The 16,888-nt window shown below is 38.7% G+C and overlaps 1 protein-coding gene across 3 annotated transcripts in view; it reads right to left on the minus strand.

The window, feature by feature from the left end:
- LOC128241542 (dual specificity calcium/calmodulin-dependent 3',5'-cyclic nucleotide phosphodiesterase 1-like) overlaps nucleotides 1–16,888 on the minus strand; it is a 370,992-nt gene that overhangs the window by 331,309 nt on the left and 22,795 nt on the right. For all 3 annotated transcript variants that reach the window (XM_052958537.1, XM_052958533.1, XM_052958535.1), the window contains exon 2: nucleotides 8,222–9,012. In XM_052958537.1, the coding sequence (XP_052814497.1) occupies nucleotides 8,222–8,345 (124 nt within the window). In that variant the 5' untranslated portion in view covers nucleotides 8,346–9,012. The remainder of the gene's footprint in view (nucleotides 1–8,221; nucleotides 9,013–16,888) is intronic.

Genomic DNA, 16,888 nt, shown 5'->3' on the forward strand with positions numbered 1-16,888 from the left:
ATGTCCCATCACAACTGTGTTACAGCTAGACTCCACTGTGTCCCATCACAACCATGTTACAGCTAGACTCCACCGTGTTCCATCACAACCGTGTTACAGCTAGACTCCACCGTAGTAGTGTTAGGACTAGATTCAACTGTGTTAAGGCTAAACTCCACTGTGTCCAATCACAACTGTGTTATGGCTAGACTACACCAAGTCCAATTACAACTATATTATGGCAAGACTCCACAGTGTCCCATCACAAAAGTGTTGCGGCTAGACCACACCATGTCCAATCATAACTGTGTTACAGCTAGACTACACAGTGTCCCATAACAGCCCTGTTACAGCTAGACTCCACTGTGTCCCATCACAACCATGTTATAGCTAGACTCCACTGTGTCCCATCACAACCATGTTACAGCTAGACTCCACCGTGTCCCATCGCAACTATGTAAGGGCTAGACTCCACTGTGTCCCATCACAAACATGTTACAGCTAGACTACACTGTGACCCATCACAACTGTATAAGAGCTTGACTCCACCATGTCGCATCACAACCATGTTACAGCTAAACTCCACTGTGTCCCATCACAACCATGTTTTAGCTAGACTTCACCGTGTCCCATCACAACCGTGTTACAGCTAGACTACACTGTGACCCATCAAAACGGTATAAGGGCTAGACTCCACTGTGTCCCATCACAACGGTGTTACAGCTAGACTCCACTGTGACCCATCACAACTGTATAAGAGCTAGACTCCACCGTGTCCCATCACAACCATGTTACAGCTAGACTCCACTGTGTCCCATTACAACCATGTTTCAGCTAGACTTCACCGTGTCCCATCACAACCGTGTTACAGCTAGACTCCACTGTGTCCTATCACAACTGTGTTACAGCTAGACTCCACTGTGACCCATCACAGCGGTGTAAGGGCTAGACTCCACTGTGTCCAATCACAACAGTGTTACAGCTAGACTCCACTGTGACCCATCACAACTGCAAAAAGGGCTAGACTCCACTGTGTCCCATCACAAGCATGTGACAGCTAGACTCCACTGCGTCCCATCACAACCGTGTTACAGCTAGACTCCACTGTGTCCCATCACAACCGTGTGACAGCTAGACTCCACTGTGACCCATCACAACCGTGTTACGGGTAGACTCCACTGTGTCCCATCACAACTGTGTTACAGCTAGACTCCACAGTGACCCATCACAACTTATAAGGGCTAGACTCAACTGTGTCCCATCACAACCATGTTACAGCTAGACTCCACTGTGTCCCATCACAACCATGTTACAGCTTGACTCCACTGTGACCCATCACAACTGTATAAGAGCTAGACTCCACCGTGTCCCATCACAACCATGTTACAGCTAGACTCCACTGTGTCCCATCACAACCATGTTTCAGCTAGACTTCACCGTGTCCCATCACAACCATGTTAAATCTAGACTCCATTGTGTCCCATCACAACCGTGTTACAGCTAGACTCCACTGTGACCCATCACAACGGTATAAGGGCTAGACTCCACTGTGTCCCATCACAACCATGTTACAGCTAGACTTCACCGTGTCCCATCACAACCGTGTTACAGCTAGACTCCACTGTGTCCTATCACAACCGTGTTACAGCTAGACTTCACCGTGTCATATCACAACTGTGTTACAGCTAAACTCCAGCGTGTCCCATCACAACTGTGTTACAGCTAGACTTCACCGTGTCCCATCACAACAGTGTTACAGCTAGACTTCACCGTGTCCCATCACAACCGTGTTACAGCTAGACTTCACCATGTCCCATCACAACCGTATTACAACTAGACTCCACCATGTCCCATCACAACTGTGTTACAACTAGACTCCACCATGTCCCATCACAACTGTGTTACAGCTAGACTCCACTGTGTCCCATCACAACCATGTTACAGCTAGACTCCACCGTGTCCCATCACAACCGTGTTACAGCTAGACTCCACCGTGTCCCATCACAAGCGTGTGACAGCTAGACTCCACTGTGTCCCATCACAACTGTATAAGGGCTAGACTCCACTGTGTCCCATCACAACCGTGTTACAGCTAGACTCCACTGTGACATATCACAACGTTATAAGGGCTAGACTCCACTGTGTCCCATCACAACCACGTAACAGCTAGACTCCACCGTGTCCCATCACAACTGTGTTACAGCTAGACTCCACTGTGTCCCATCACAACCATGTTACAGCTAGACTCCACTGTGTCCCATCACAACAGTATAAGGGCTAGACTCCACTGTGTCCCATCACAACCATGTAACAGCTAGACTCCACCGTGTCCCATCACAACTGTGTTACAGCTAGACTCCACTGTGTCCCACCACAACCATGTTACAGCTAGACTCCACTGTGTCCCATCACAACCGTGTTACAGCTAGACTTCACCATGTCCCATCATAACCATGTTACAGCTAGACTCCACCATGTCCCATCACAACTGTGTTACAGCTAGACTCCACTGTGTCCCATCACAACCATGTTACAGATAGATTCCACCGTGTCCCATCACAACCGTGTTACAGCTAGACTCCACCGTGTCCCATCACAAGCGTGTGACAGCTAGACTCCACTGTGTCCCATCACAACTGTATAAGGGCTAGACTCCACTGTGTCCCATCACAACCGTGTTACAGCTAGACTCCACTGTGACATATCACAACGGTATAAGGGCTAGACTTCACCGTGTCCCATCACAACCGTGTTACAGCTAGACTAAACTGTGTCCCATCACAACAGCATAAGGGCTAGACTCCACTGTGTCCCATCACAACCATGTTACAGCTGGACTCCACTGTGTCCCATCACAATCATGTTACAGCTAGGCTTCACCATGTCCCATCACAACCGTGTTACAGCTAGACTCCACCGTGTCCCATCACAACTATGTAAGGGCAAGACTCCACTGTGACCCATCAAAACCATGTAACAGCTAGACTACACCGTGTCCCATCACAACTATGTAAGGGCTAGACTCCACTGTGTCCCATCACAAGCGTGTGACAGCTAGACTCCACTGTGTCCCATCACAACCGTGTTACAGCTAGACTCGACTGTGTCCAATCACAACTGTGTGACAGCTGGACTCCACTGTGACCCATCACAACGGTATAAGGGCTAGACTCCACTGTGTCCAATCACAACCATGTTTTAGCTAGACTCCACTGTGTCCAATCACAACTGTGTGACAGCTAGACTCCACTGTGATCCATCACAACTGTAAAAGGGCTAGACTCCACTGTTTCCCATCACAAGTGTGTGACAGCTAGACTCCACCGTGTCCCATCACAACCGTGTTACAGCTAGACTCCACTGTGTCCGATCACAACTGTGTTACAGCTAGACTCCTCCGTGTCCCATCACAACTGTGTAAGGGCTGGACTCCACTGTGTCCTATCACAACCGTGTTACAGCTAGACTCCACTGTGTCCCATCACAACCGTGTAAAGGCTAGACTCCACTATGTCCCAACACAACTGTGTTACAGCTAGACTCCACTGTGTCCCATCACAACCGTGTTACAGCTAGACTCCACTGTGTCCCATCACAACCGTGTTACAGCTAGACTCCACTGTGTCCCAACACAACTGTGTTACAGCTAGACTCCACTGTGTCCCATCACAATTATGTAAGGGCTAGACTCCACTGTGTCCCTTCACAACCGTTTTACAGCTAGACTCCACTGTGTCCCATCACAACTATGTTACAGCTAGACTTCACCGTGTCCCATTGCAACTGTGTAAGGGCTAGACTCCACATCACAATTTAAAATGTAATTAAATGTTGAAAGGGACATGAGTGATAAGTCACATTGAAACTGAACTAACAAATATTGTGAAAAAAATCTATCTGTAGTCTACTTTATGTAAACTTGGTTTTTCTGACACTTGGTATAGTCAAAGCTTAAATAGTGGCTGGTTAATAAGGGATTATACTAAACAATGGCCATCTACCTAAGAGATCTCATCAATTACCAACTATTGTGAATATGATGAAGGAAAAAAGTAAGAAAAAGCAACCTGTCATTTTTATGTGTAAGTAAATAACAAATAAACTCAGGTACATTTACATACCTCTAGATCCATTTATTAACACTTCAATAAAAACAATTTAACAATGAAATGGACACTGCCTTAATGACTCAGCTGAATAGGCACTAAAACTGGAATGGACACTGCCTTAATGACTCAGCTGAATAGGCCCAACCACTGGAATGGACACTGCCTAAATGACTCAGCTGAATAGGCCCAACCACTGGAATGGACACTGCCTAAATGAGTCAACTGAATAGGCCCAACCACTGGAATGGACACTGCCTAAATGAGTCAACTGAATAGGCCCAACCACTGGAATGGACACTGCCTAAATGATTCAGCTGAATATGCCCAACCACTGGAATGGACACTGCCTAAATGATTCAACTGAATATGCCCAACCACTGGAATGGACACTGCCTAAATGACTCAGCTGAATAGGCACAAACATTGGGATTGGACACTGCCTAAATGAGTCAACTGAATAGGCCCAACCACTGGAATGGACACTGCCTAAATGACTCAGCTGAATATGCCCAACCACTGGAATGGACACTGCCTAAATGATTCAACTGAATAGGCCCGACCACTGGAATGGACACTGCCTAAATGACTCAGCTGAATAGGCACAAACATTGGGATTGGACACTGCCTAAATGAGTCAACTGAATAGGCCCAACCACTGGAATGGACACTGCCTAAATGAGTCAACTGAATAGGCCCAACCACTGGAATGGACACTGCCTAAATGACTCAGCTGAATAGGCCCAACCACTGGAATGGACACTGCCTAAATGAGTCAACTGAATAGGCCCAACCACTGGAATGGACACTGCCTAAATGACTCAGCTGAATATGCCCAACCACTGGAATGGACACTGCCTAAATGAGTCAACTGAATAGGCCCAACCACTGGAATGGACACTGCCTAAATGACTCAGCTGAATATGCCCAACCACTGGAATGGACACTGCCTAAATGAGTCAACTGAATAGGCCCAACCACTGGAATGGACACTGCCTAAATGAGTCAACTGCATAGGCCCAACCACTGGAATGGACACTGCCTAAATGACTCAGCTGAATATGCCCAACCACTGGAATGGACACTGCCTAAATGACTCAACTGAATAGGCCCAACCACTGGAATGGACACTGCCTAAATGATTCAACTGAATAGGCCCAACCACTGGAATGGACACTGCCTAAATGACTCAGCTGAATATGCCCAACCACTGGAATGGACACTGCCTAAATGATTCAACTGAATATGCCCAAACACTGGAATGGACACTGCCTAAATGACTCAGCTGAATAGGCCCAACCACTCGAATGGACACTGCCTAAATGATTCAACTGAATAGGCCCAACCACTGGAATGGACACTGCCTTAATGACTCAGCTGAATAGGCGCAAACATTGGGATTGGACACTGCCTAAATGAGTCAACTGAATAGGCCCAACCACTGGAATGGACACTGCCTAAATGACTCAGCTGAATATGCCCAACCACTGGAATGGACACTGCCTAAATGATTCAACTGAATAGGCCCAACCACTGGAATGGACACTGCCTAAATGACTCAGCTGAATAGGCCCAACCACTGGAATGGACACTGCCTAAATGAGTCAACTGAATAGGCCCAACCACTGGAATGGACACTGCCTAAATGAGTCAACTGAATAGGCCCAACCACTGGAATGGACACTGCCTAAATGACTCAGCTGAATATGCCCAACCACTGGAATGGACACTGCCTAAATGATTCAACTGAATAGGCCCAACCACTGGAATGGACACTGCCTAAATGACTCAGCTAAATAGGCCCAACCACTGGAATGGACACTGCCTAAATGATTCAACTGAATAGGCCCAACCACTGGAATGGACACTGCCTAAATGACTCAGCTGAATAGGCCCAACCACTGGAAAGGACACTGCCTAAATGACTCAGCTGAATAGGCCCAACCACTGGAATGGACACTGCCTAAATGACTCAGCTGAATAGGCACAAACACTGGAATGGACACTGCCTAAATGACTCAGCTGAATAGGCCCAACCACTGGAATGGACACTGCCTAAATGACTCAGCTGAATAGGCCCAACCACTGGAATGGACACTGCCTAAATGGCTCAGCTGAATAGGCCCAACCACTGGAATGGACACTGCCTAAACGACTCAGCTGAATATGCCCAAACACTGGAATGGACACTGCCTAAATGATTCAGCTGAATAGGCACAAACACTGGAATGGACACAGCCTAAATGACTCAGCCTGAATAGGCCCAACCACTGAAATGGACACTGCCTAAATGACTCAGCTGAATAGGCACAACCACTGGAATGGACACTGCCTAAATGACTCAGCTGAATAGGCACAAACACTGGAATGGACACTGCCTAAATGACTCAGCTGAATATGCCCAACCACTGGAATGGACACTGCCTAAATGATTCAACTGAATATGCCCAAACACTGGAATGGACACTGCCTAAATGATTCAGCTGAATAGGCACAAACACTGGAATGGACACAGCCTAAATGACTCAGCCTGAATAGGCCCAACCACTGAAATGGACACTGCCTAAATGACTCAGCTGAATAGGCACAACCACTGGAATGGACACTGCCTAAATGACTCAGCTGAATAGGCACAAACACTGGAATGGACACTGCCTAAATGACTCAGCTGAATAGGCCCAACCACTGGAATGGACACTGCCTAAATGACTCAGCTGAATAGGCGCAACCACTGGAATGGACACACTGCTAAAATCACTCAGCTGAATAAGCCAAACATTCAAATGAACATTGCCTTAGGCCCAACTTTGGAATGGAAGCTGCGTAAATGATTCAGTGATTTAACATAAAAATATATAGATTCATAATTCTTTCAACATTTGTAACTTAATGCACTTATATACATAATTGGCAAAAATGTAAAAAGGATAAAAAAAAAATTATATTACCGGAAAAAGTGAAGAAAATGGATGATGGCGAAATCACTGTGTGAAACAACAAATTTCAGTATTTTTCAAAAAAAAGCTATTGAAGTACAAGGGAAGATAAATCTGCAACAATATGACCAAAAGTTAAAACCATTGCATATTGCACAACATTCTCAACTATCAATGTTCAATGTTTCTTTTAATTCCTTAAAGTGATTTCGGAGTCACACGTCCTCAGACAAGCTTTGTTTGATGAATTGTTTTTTTTTAAAAGGGTTCAAACAACAAAGGGAGAAAACTCTCCAACAATGAGACCTAGTTCTCATGTAAAGTTCTAATCTATTAATTCTTGCTCTGTGCTAAACTTCACAATGTTCTCTATAAATGTTAAAGTTTCAAATACTTGGTTTGAAACAGGCTTTAGACAACATTTGTTAAAATACAATTAAATACAAAGGGTTATAATTTAACGATAGTGTTTCCAAGAGTTACAAATCTCTGCACTTGAACACCTTGACCTCGCTATCTATCAATGTTCAAAGTTTAAGTTCAATTTATTCCAAGTTACGCTTTGTCCAAATGTTTATAAAGCAATTTAAAGGGAGATAACTCTGCAAATATAGACCAGTGCTATATAATTCTTGCACTGGACACACCATGGTTGTCTTCTATTCAATCAATTCCTTACAGTGGTTGTTGAGTTATGCTTCTGACAAGCTTTGTTCATGCCTTGCCATTTTCTTAGAGCATTATTTAGTCAAAAAAGAACAAGGAAAAATAACTTTGAAAAAAAAGAAGGAAAAGGGGAAAATAACATTGAAATAAAGAGTCCAAGAGTTATCATTCTTTCAAGGTGCATTAACACCGCCATCTATCAATGTTCCAAGTTTCAATCAAATTTTGATTAAATATTACCTGTCAAAATTTGTAACTTTCTTGGTAAGTTTTTGCAATATCTATAGAATCTTTTGTTTTTAGATTGTGACACTGCTTCATATTTAACTGATTTTCATGATCTTACAATTTTTTTTGGAATACTTCTTGATAAGATGGCCCAAAATAATAAGAATACTGAAAAAAACATCATGTTCCCTTTCAGAAAGACACAGCCATTATTAGCCAGTTATCCACTTATCTAATAATCTGGACAGCTGCATCATGAACATCTTTAAGCTAATATTAGGTTTTTCATTGACCACTAATACTGACCTATTGTGTAGTTCATCCCATCCAAGCTAAAGGTTGCACTCTTACACTTCTTGAACTGTTTGAGAGGCTGTCTCTTTGGCAACCGCTGACCTTCACCCCCAAAGTCTGGTGACCTTCCCGCCATTTCAGATGGATATATTCGTAGGCTTTCTTTTCAGAAATTGAATCAGGCTTCTCTTATCTCATATGATAAGTAATGAAAATATTCACTATCTATGTTGTTGTTTTTTATCCAAAACAAAACAAAATCAGCCAATTTTCTTTTTCCAGCTTAAACAATATCTTGTTGTTGTTGTTGGTGTTGTTTTTGTTGTTGTTCTTGTTGCTTTTAGTAGCTTTTACATTACACAACAAATCTTCCAGAAAATCCATAACAGCCAACAACTCTTTTTTCAATGTACCAGTATAACAAATAACCATGAAATATGAGTCCAAAATGCTTTCAACAACACTTCAAGTTCTAGTAGATCTAATTTTCCTGGAAATGATGGCACTTTGAAAAATATATTCCATACATCTTCAAATTTAGTCTCCAAGAAAATTTGATTTTCTCTCTTCCATTGCCTTGAATTTCCCACTGACAAAATTATGCTTACAAATGAAGGACTTAATTCACATGGAATCTTGATAGAAAATTGAACAAGACAGAAGGATGATCTCTGACTTCAAGTATGCATTTCTTTTATGGTTTTAGCTCCAAATGAATAGAATTTCCATTGCAGTAGTTTTTATCCTTTTCAGTATTCCTTTGAACATGTGTATATTTAGTTTGGTTCAACTCTTTCCTAAAGCTGTAATATAACAGAGGTTTATTGATCAACTTTATTAATGTCCATATAGTCCCATGTTCCACAGAATTTGTAAAACCATATTCTTTGAAAGAATTACCCTTTGTTCCGACAGAATATAAAAAAAATTACCATAAGATTTTAGGGTGCAACCCCCATCTACTTTTGAGAACCGACATCTAGTCCATCATATTCTACCCAAATCCTGATTTTCGAGTTGATACTATCAAGGGACTACCCAGTGAGTACCAGATACCAAAACTGGGTGTACCATCCCTCCAAGTTTAAATGAAAATGTTTGTTTTGTATGACCATACCTGTTGGTACCTGAGTTCTAAAACTGCCACAGGTTGTTGCATAAATGTGCAAATTAAAGTTGAAAATTCCAATACGACTTTATTAGCCAAAGCAGCCTTTGAACACTGTTGTAGGAATTTTTATATAAATTATATCAGCTTCTATCATAGCTTTCTCTGTAAGATAGCCTGCTGTTAATATAATGATGAAACTGTTTTTAATGGTATTAACTATTTCTGATATCACTGTATTATTGTAAAATAGATAAAGTTTATTTTTTTCAGCACATCAGCTAGTACAATTTTTTCCTAACTAATTGGGTCAAAAATCTATGATGATGCACACAGTTTGTTGTTTGCACTTACAGCTATTTTTTATGTATTTTATATAACTACCAGTGTTTTCCACTGTTTTTTAAAATATTTAAGAAATTGATAATTATCTTTTAAATACCAAAAAAACAATTCTAATATTCAATTATGACAGTATAACTCAGTGTAACAACTTTCTCAATCAACAGGTTACTAGAAATTGATGCTCATATGATTAAATAGTTGCCATGACTGCCTTTAATCTAATAGATATTGTTAATTTTATAACTATACAGATGCTTACCTACTAAATAGTATCTGAAGAGAGCACATTACCCAGATTATCAAAGGCTCTTATTAAGGTAACAAGTAAGCTAAAATTCTTTTTAAAATCTGCCCATTATGCATTGACTCTGCCATATTTCCTGTGCATTTCTCAACCAGGAAGCAAGATAAGGGCCAGCCATTGTTCAATTATGATATCTGCATTTAACTTTAATAATAATTTGAAACAAAGTTAAATATGATATAGATTTAAATTCTTTAAAATAATATAACATTTTGTTACCTCCCTTTGGATTTTTTTAGAAAATGAAAAGCATAACTTATGCTAACTAATAAATTCTTGGACACTTTTTGATATTTTTGAAATTTCCAGCAGAAGTAAAATGTGATTTTGTAAACAATGATCAAATTTTGGTATTTAATTAAAAATAATAAAAAATCCTTTACCTACAGACATGTTTTAACACCTAATTGATAATAACCTGGCCCCAATTTCTCGAAACTTCTTAAGCTTAACAGGCTTAAGTCGCTTATTTCAATTAGCCAAAATACATACAAATAATGGATTTTGATAAATGAAAAATGGTTTCTTCTTATTAGCATACTGATTTTTCTGATACAATTTATAAAAAGTCTTAAAGAAGTAAATATAACGCATATTATAGAACAACAAAAATAGTGAGTTTAGCTTAATCCTGTTATAAGGGACTTAAGAAGTTCCGAGAAATTGGGGCCAGGTGTTTAATATGTAAATTTAAAAAAAGTTCAAGATCTACAACTGTCTGAGAATTATAACAGTTATTATCCAGCTATAACAGCAGTGTCCCATTGTAAAGATTATCTCAGACATTACAGATGTATCCAGTTGTAAAGATTATCTCAGACATTCCAGCAGTATCCAGTAGTTAAATATATCTCAGACATTCCAGCAGTATCCAGTTGTAAAGATTATCTCAGACATTCCAGCAGTATCCAGTTGTAAAGATTATCTCAGACATTCCAGCAGTATCCAGTTGTAAAGATTATCTCAGACATTCCAGCAGTATCCAGTTGTAAAGATTATCATCTCAGACATTCCAGCAGTATCCAGTTGTAAAGATTATCTCAGACATTCCAGCAGTATCCAGTTGTAAAGATTATCTCAGACATTTCAGCAGTATCCAGTAGTTAAAAATATCTTAAAAACAGTATTCAGTTGTTATAATTTTCAGACATTGCAGCAATATCCTGAGTGGCTAAAACTATCTCCAAAACTATAGCAGTAACCCAGTAGTTATGACATTAAAGAGGTATTCAGTAGTTAAGATTATCTCTGACATTACAGTTTCCATCATGTAGTTAGGACTATCTCTGACATTTCAGTAGTATTCAGTAGTTAAGGTTTTCTGTGAAATTACAACAGTATTCAGAAATTACTACAGTTACCAATTATTATGATTATCTCAGACTTTACAATATTATCCAGTAGATATAGTTATCTCTGACACAACAGTTGTATCCAGTAGCCATGCTTATCTCAGCCATTGCAGAATTATTCAGTAGTTATGATTATCTCAGACATTACAGCACTATCCAATAGTAATGATTATCTCAGACATCACAGTAGTATCCAGTAGTTATGATTATCTCAAACATTACAGCAGTATCAAGTAGCTATGATTATCTCAGACATTACAGCAGTACCAAGTAGCTATGATTATCCCAGACATCACAGCAGTATCCAGTAGTGATGACGATCTCAATCATAACAGCAGTATCCAGAAGCTATGATTATCTCAGACATTACAGCAGTATCCAGTAGCTATGATTATCTCAGACATAACAGCAGTATCAAGTAGTTATAATTATCTCAGACATTAAACAGCAGTAGCCGGTAGCTATGATTATCTCAGACATTACAGCAGTATCCAATTGTTATGATTATCTCAAAAATTACAGCAGTATCCGGTAGCTATGATTATCTCAGAAACTACAGTAGTATCCAGTAGTTAAGATTATCTCAGACATTACAGCAGTATCCAGTAGTTAAGATTATCTCAGATATTACAGCAGTATCCAGTAGCTATGAATATCTCAAACATTACAGCAGTATCCAGTAGCTAAGATTATATCAGACATTACAGCAGTATCCAGTAGTTATGATTATCTCAGACATTACAGCAGTATCCAGTAGTGATGATTATCTCAGACATTACAGAAGTATCCAGTAGTTAAGATTATCTCAGATATTACAGCAGTATCCAGTAGCTATGAATATCTCAAACATTACAGCAGTATCCAGTAGTGATGATGATCTCAGAATTTACAGCAGTATCCAGTAGCTATGATTATCCCAGACATTACAGCAGTATCCAGTAGTGATGATGATCTCAGAATTAACAGCAGTATCCAGTAGCTATGATTATCCCAGATATTACAGTAGTATCCAGTAGTTAAGATTGTCTCAGACATTACAGCAGTATTCAGTAGTGATGATGATCCCAGACATTACAGTAGTATCCAGTAGTTATGATTATCCCAGACATTACAGAAGTATCCAGTAGTTATAATTATCTCAGACATTACAACAGTGTCCAGTAGTTAAGATTATCTCGGACATTACAGCAGTATCCAGTGGCTATGATTATCTCAGACATTACAGCAGTATCCAGTAGTTATAATTATCTCAGACATTACAGCAGTATCCAGTAGTTATGATTATCCCAGACATTACAGCAGTATGCAGTAGCTATGATTGTCTCAGACATTACAGCAGTACCCAGTAGCTATGATTATCTCAGACATTACAGAAGTATCCAGTAGCTATGATTATCACAGACATTACAGCAGTAGCCAGTAGCTATGATTATCTCAGACATTACAGCAGTATCCAGTAGTTAAGATTATCACAGACATTACAGCAGTAGCCAGTAGCTATGATTATCTCAGACATTACAGCAGTATCCAGTATTTAAGATTATCTCAGATATTACAGCAGTATCCAGTAGCTATGATTATCTCAGACATTACAGCAGTATCCAGTAGCTATGATTATCTCAGACATTACAGAAGTATCCAGTAGTTAAGATTATCTCAGATATTACAGCAGTATCCAGTAGCTATGATTATCTCAGACATTACAGCAGTATCCAGTAGCTATGATTATCTCAGACATTACAGCAGTATCCAGTAGCTATGATTATCTCAGACATTACAGCAGTACCCAGTAGCTATGATTATCTCAGACATTACAGCAGTAGCCAGTAGCTATGATTATCTCAGACATTACAGAAGTATCCAGTAGTTAAGATTATCTCAGATATTACAGCAGTATCCAGTAGCTATGATTATCTCAGACATTACAGCAGTATCCAGTAGCTATGATTATCTCAGACATTACAGCAGTATCCAGTAGCTATGATTATCTCAGACATTACAGCAGTACCCAGTAGCTATGATTATCTCAGATATTACAGCAGTATCCAGTAGTTAAGCATGGCGGCCCAGTTTCTTGAGATTTGGGACACACCAAAATTATGTTTGAATTAACAATATCACTGTGTGGGAACGGACACCGGATATAGCTCAAAAAGTGATAAGTAAACAGACAATTATGCAGTAGTTTTTCTTTACCAGAGGTAAAATCTTGCTGTGTTAACGCATATCTACCATATCCACAAATGAAGCAAGTGTTTGAACTAATAGCTAAATATGGCCTATGGTATACTTTTAAGTGCTTACGATGTAGCAGACCTCGAAAAATGTTTCTTCAAATCTGAGATGATCACCTCAAAACTTCAGAATTTAGGCAAGTATTGTTATTTTTAGGAAATATATCAAATAAATAAAAAATCTGAATCGAAGGATTTCACAAGAATAAGCTCAATTATTTTTATTGTAAGAAATGGCAATGTAACTTTTAAACTGTTAAAGATATGCCCTTAGAAATGTTCACAGTACTGTACTGGGGATAGCTGTATTATGTACTGGGGATAGTTTCAAAGTTGAGAAATGTGTCCTGGTGATAACATGTAAAATGGGACAAAAATTGATAGTAACACTGTTAATATACAATATACATGTCTATTTCGAACTTTCAAATAATCTGCAAAAAGTGAGAGTACAATTTGATAAGAAATTATTGAGCAAACTTTAGTTAGCAATGAGTTTGATCCATGCTCTCCTAAATGAACATATATATGCAAGCTGCTTAAATATCAGGGTTTGTCGCAATACATACTTTCTCACTGAAGTGAACGAGCAGAGACCATTATTCTGTTCTAAGTAATAGCAACATAGACCCAAGCTTAGAAAAAAGCTTCATGTGTTCCAAATTTGATCACAATATCTCATTCCCTACTGATGACTTTCTGTGAGCAAAAACGTACCTACTTGATTTACAAAGCAATACTATATATATGAATAGCAAACACCACATAAATTCTACGGCCATATAAAACATATATGTTCCTCAATAAATCAGATTACCGGCGTATTTCAAATATTTAGATATTTGCAACTCGAACGTTGATGCTTGTGAAAAACACATCATGGTTAACTAATCTGTATGAATGAATCAGTTTTAAGTGCATACAGATACAAAAAACAACAACATGTTTTTTGGTCTCATCCCTCGATATGGACAACATCGAACAATTTCCCTCGAGCTCACTTATAGGTAAATGGCCGTAATCATTATCACAGTCTCGTTATTCTAAATACATTGTAACTATCCTCAGTCCACTTAATAGCTATCCCCTGTGCAGTTATCTATTTGCTTCATCTATCCCATGTACACCGCCAGGGCATCAAAAGGTATGAATATCTCCGTAACAACAAAAGATATCGTATTGATATCTTACACATTACTAGATAATGTAATTACAATGAAATCGCTCGATTCAGTTTTTATTCTTATTTTCAATTTGTTGATTTATGTTTGAAATCGTACCACATAAATGAACATTTGTGAGCGATCATGCAACTTTCGGCGAGAATTGGGCTATTATAAAAAAGAGGTGAAACATTTCCATCATAGTCGTATATTGCACAGTATCAAGTTATTCAAAACTCTTCGATTTTGATAAATATATCACCATAAAATACAAAAAATGATTTCAGACTTTTCCTATTTTTCACTGAAATAAAATCGTTAAGATGACAAAATAGTTTCTTGTTAAGCTAATGTTATTATTGTCTTTGACAACTCCCAGAAATCTGACAGTTATCTGAAATTATTAGTTTGTGTGATATTAGCTAAAAATGACACTTAGAAGGGTTTGTGGACAGCAAGATGGACAAGTTGGTTTACTCTTCAACACAGCACCAGACAACTTGCAAACAGGGGGATTAATATAAAGGTGAAATTACTTGTTTCGCATTCATTGAAAATGATAAGTTTAAAGAAGAATACAATTCTTATTTATCAGGAATATCATTTAAAACAATTATGTAGAAAAGAAATTGTTTCACCTACGCTCACAGTTTCAAATGAAATCCATTTTTTTATGTTGATTTCACTTGCTTAGATTGCTCCATTTAAATTGGTGTGGCATATGCATATGTTCTTTATTGAAGACTCATGAACAATATATGAACATAATTTTGTCCAATGTTTTAAAATGATCTTCTGTTTGTAATCCTCCAAGGAATAAATTAGCTGCAACACTTGTTTACTTGGGAAATTAGATCTATAGCTCTGGTCTATAGTTCCTAGCTGATTTATTATGATTAATATGAAAGTTGAAACCCCCTTAAAACACATTTTGACGCCAGGAGTACTATTTTGATGCACCACAGGGCCTCAACAGCTGAACATTTTGAACAACTGAGTTTGGGACAAAATATCCCCACCTGACCCCTTAAAAGAGGCCTATTGTATAAGAAGATATGAATGGCGTCAGATGAAGCTCTAATCAATGACAATATTACACTCTTCTATTTAAACACTCCATTATGCTTGTTAAAATGCTATTAAGAGACCATTTATGCCTCAGCAATCAATGAAATGTCTGAAATATCCCCTGTTTCCAAATTACCACCCCCCAATAAACTCCAGCAGATTCATCTGTAATACTTATTTCAGCATAAAAATGTCTTGGATCATATGTATGAAGCCAGATAACATGTTGATACAATCTGACAAGTATGTCTGATTCCATGGTGAAATGTGGAAAACAAACATGGCCAATCTGTCTGTTGACTTTGCCATCTTCACAGCAGATGCCATCATCACACTCACCAAGTTTAAACTGTTACCATAGTAGCCCATTTTTATTTTAAGTGCTTATACATAAAAAAAATCCTTGCTAATAGGAATATCCAAAACAATTTGTTAGCTTCCCAAATTTTTTGCATCTGATTCTTATTTTATTATTGCCAAAAGACATATTTTTTAATATTTTTTTTTTATTTTTATTTTATTTATTATTATTATTATTTATTTTTTTTTTATTTTTTGGGGGGGGGGGGGGTAGGGGCGCTATGGTTTGTTATACCTGTTAATGCCGTTCAGTAAAAAAACACTATTTTCAGCTCATGTTTATGCAAACATGATTTAAGCTGGGAAGTTTAATAATTTTAGGCCTGAGAGTCGCTAGGGCCAAAAGTGGGTCCAGGGAAAAGCCCTGGTCAAGCTCTTGTAAACTATGATTTCTCAAACCATTTTTCGACCTCATTGCTGGTTTTAGCCATTTCTGATAACCATTCCCAACTTCCTTTTATCTTTACATTTTTATAACACTTTCGTGTTAGTTCCTTTATCAAGAAACTTCATCACCCTTATTGTCTTCTATCATTTTTTTACATGTTCATTAGTCAGGTCATTTCAGCCTTTGTTTATGATCCCTGTTTCAGCCAGTGTGTTAATAAAAACATAAACTTGCAATTTGTGGATGATTGAACATGGATCTTTCAGTCTGTGTATAAAAAACAAAAAACTTTTAAGCTTGTGTGTTAATGAACCCTGAACCTTTCAGCCTGTGTGTAAATGAACCATGGACCTTTCA

The sequence above is a fragment of the Mya arenaria genome, chromosome 7 (assembly GCF_026914265.1).
Source record: "Mya arenaria isolate MELC-2E11 chromosome 7, ASM2691426v1".
Classification (NCBI taxonomy): domain Eukaryota; kingdom Metazoa; phylum Mollusca; class Bivalvia; order Myida; family Myidae; genus Mya; species Mya arenaria.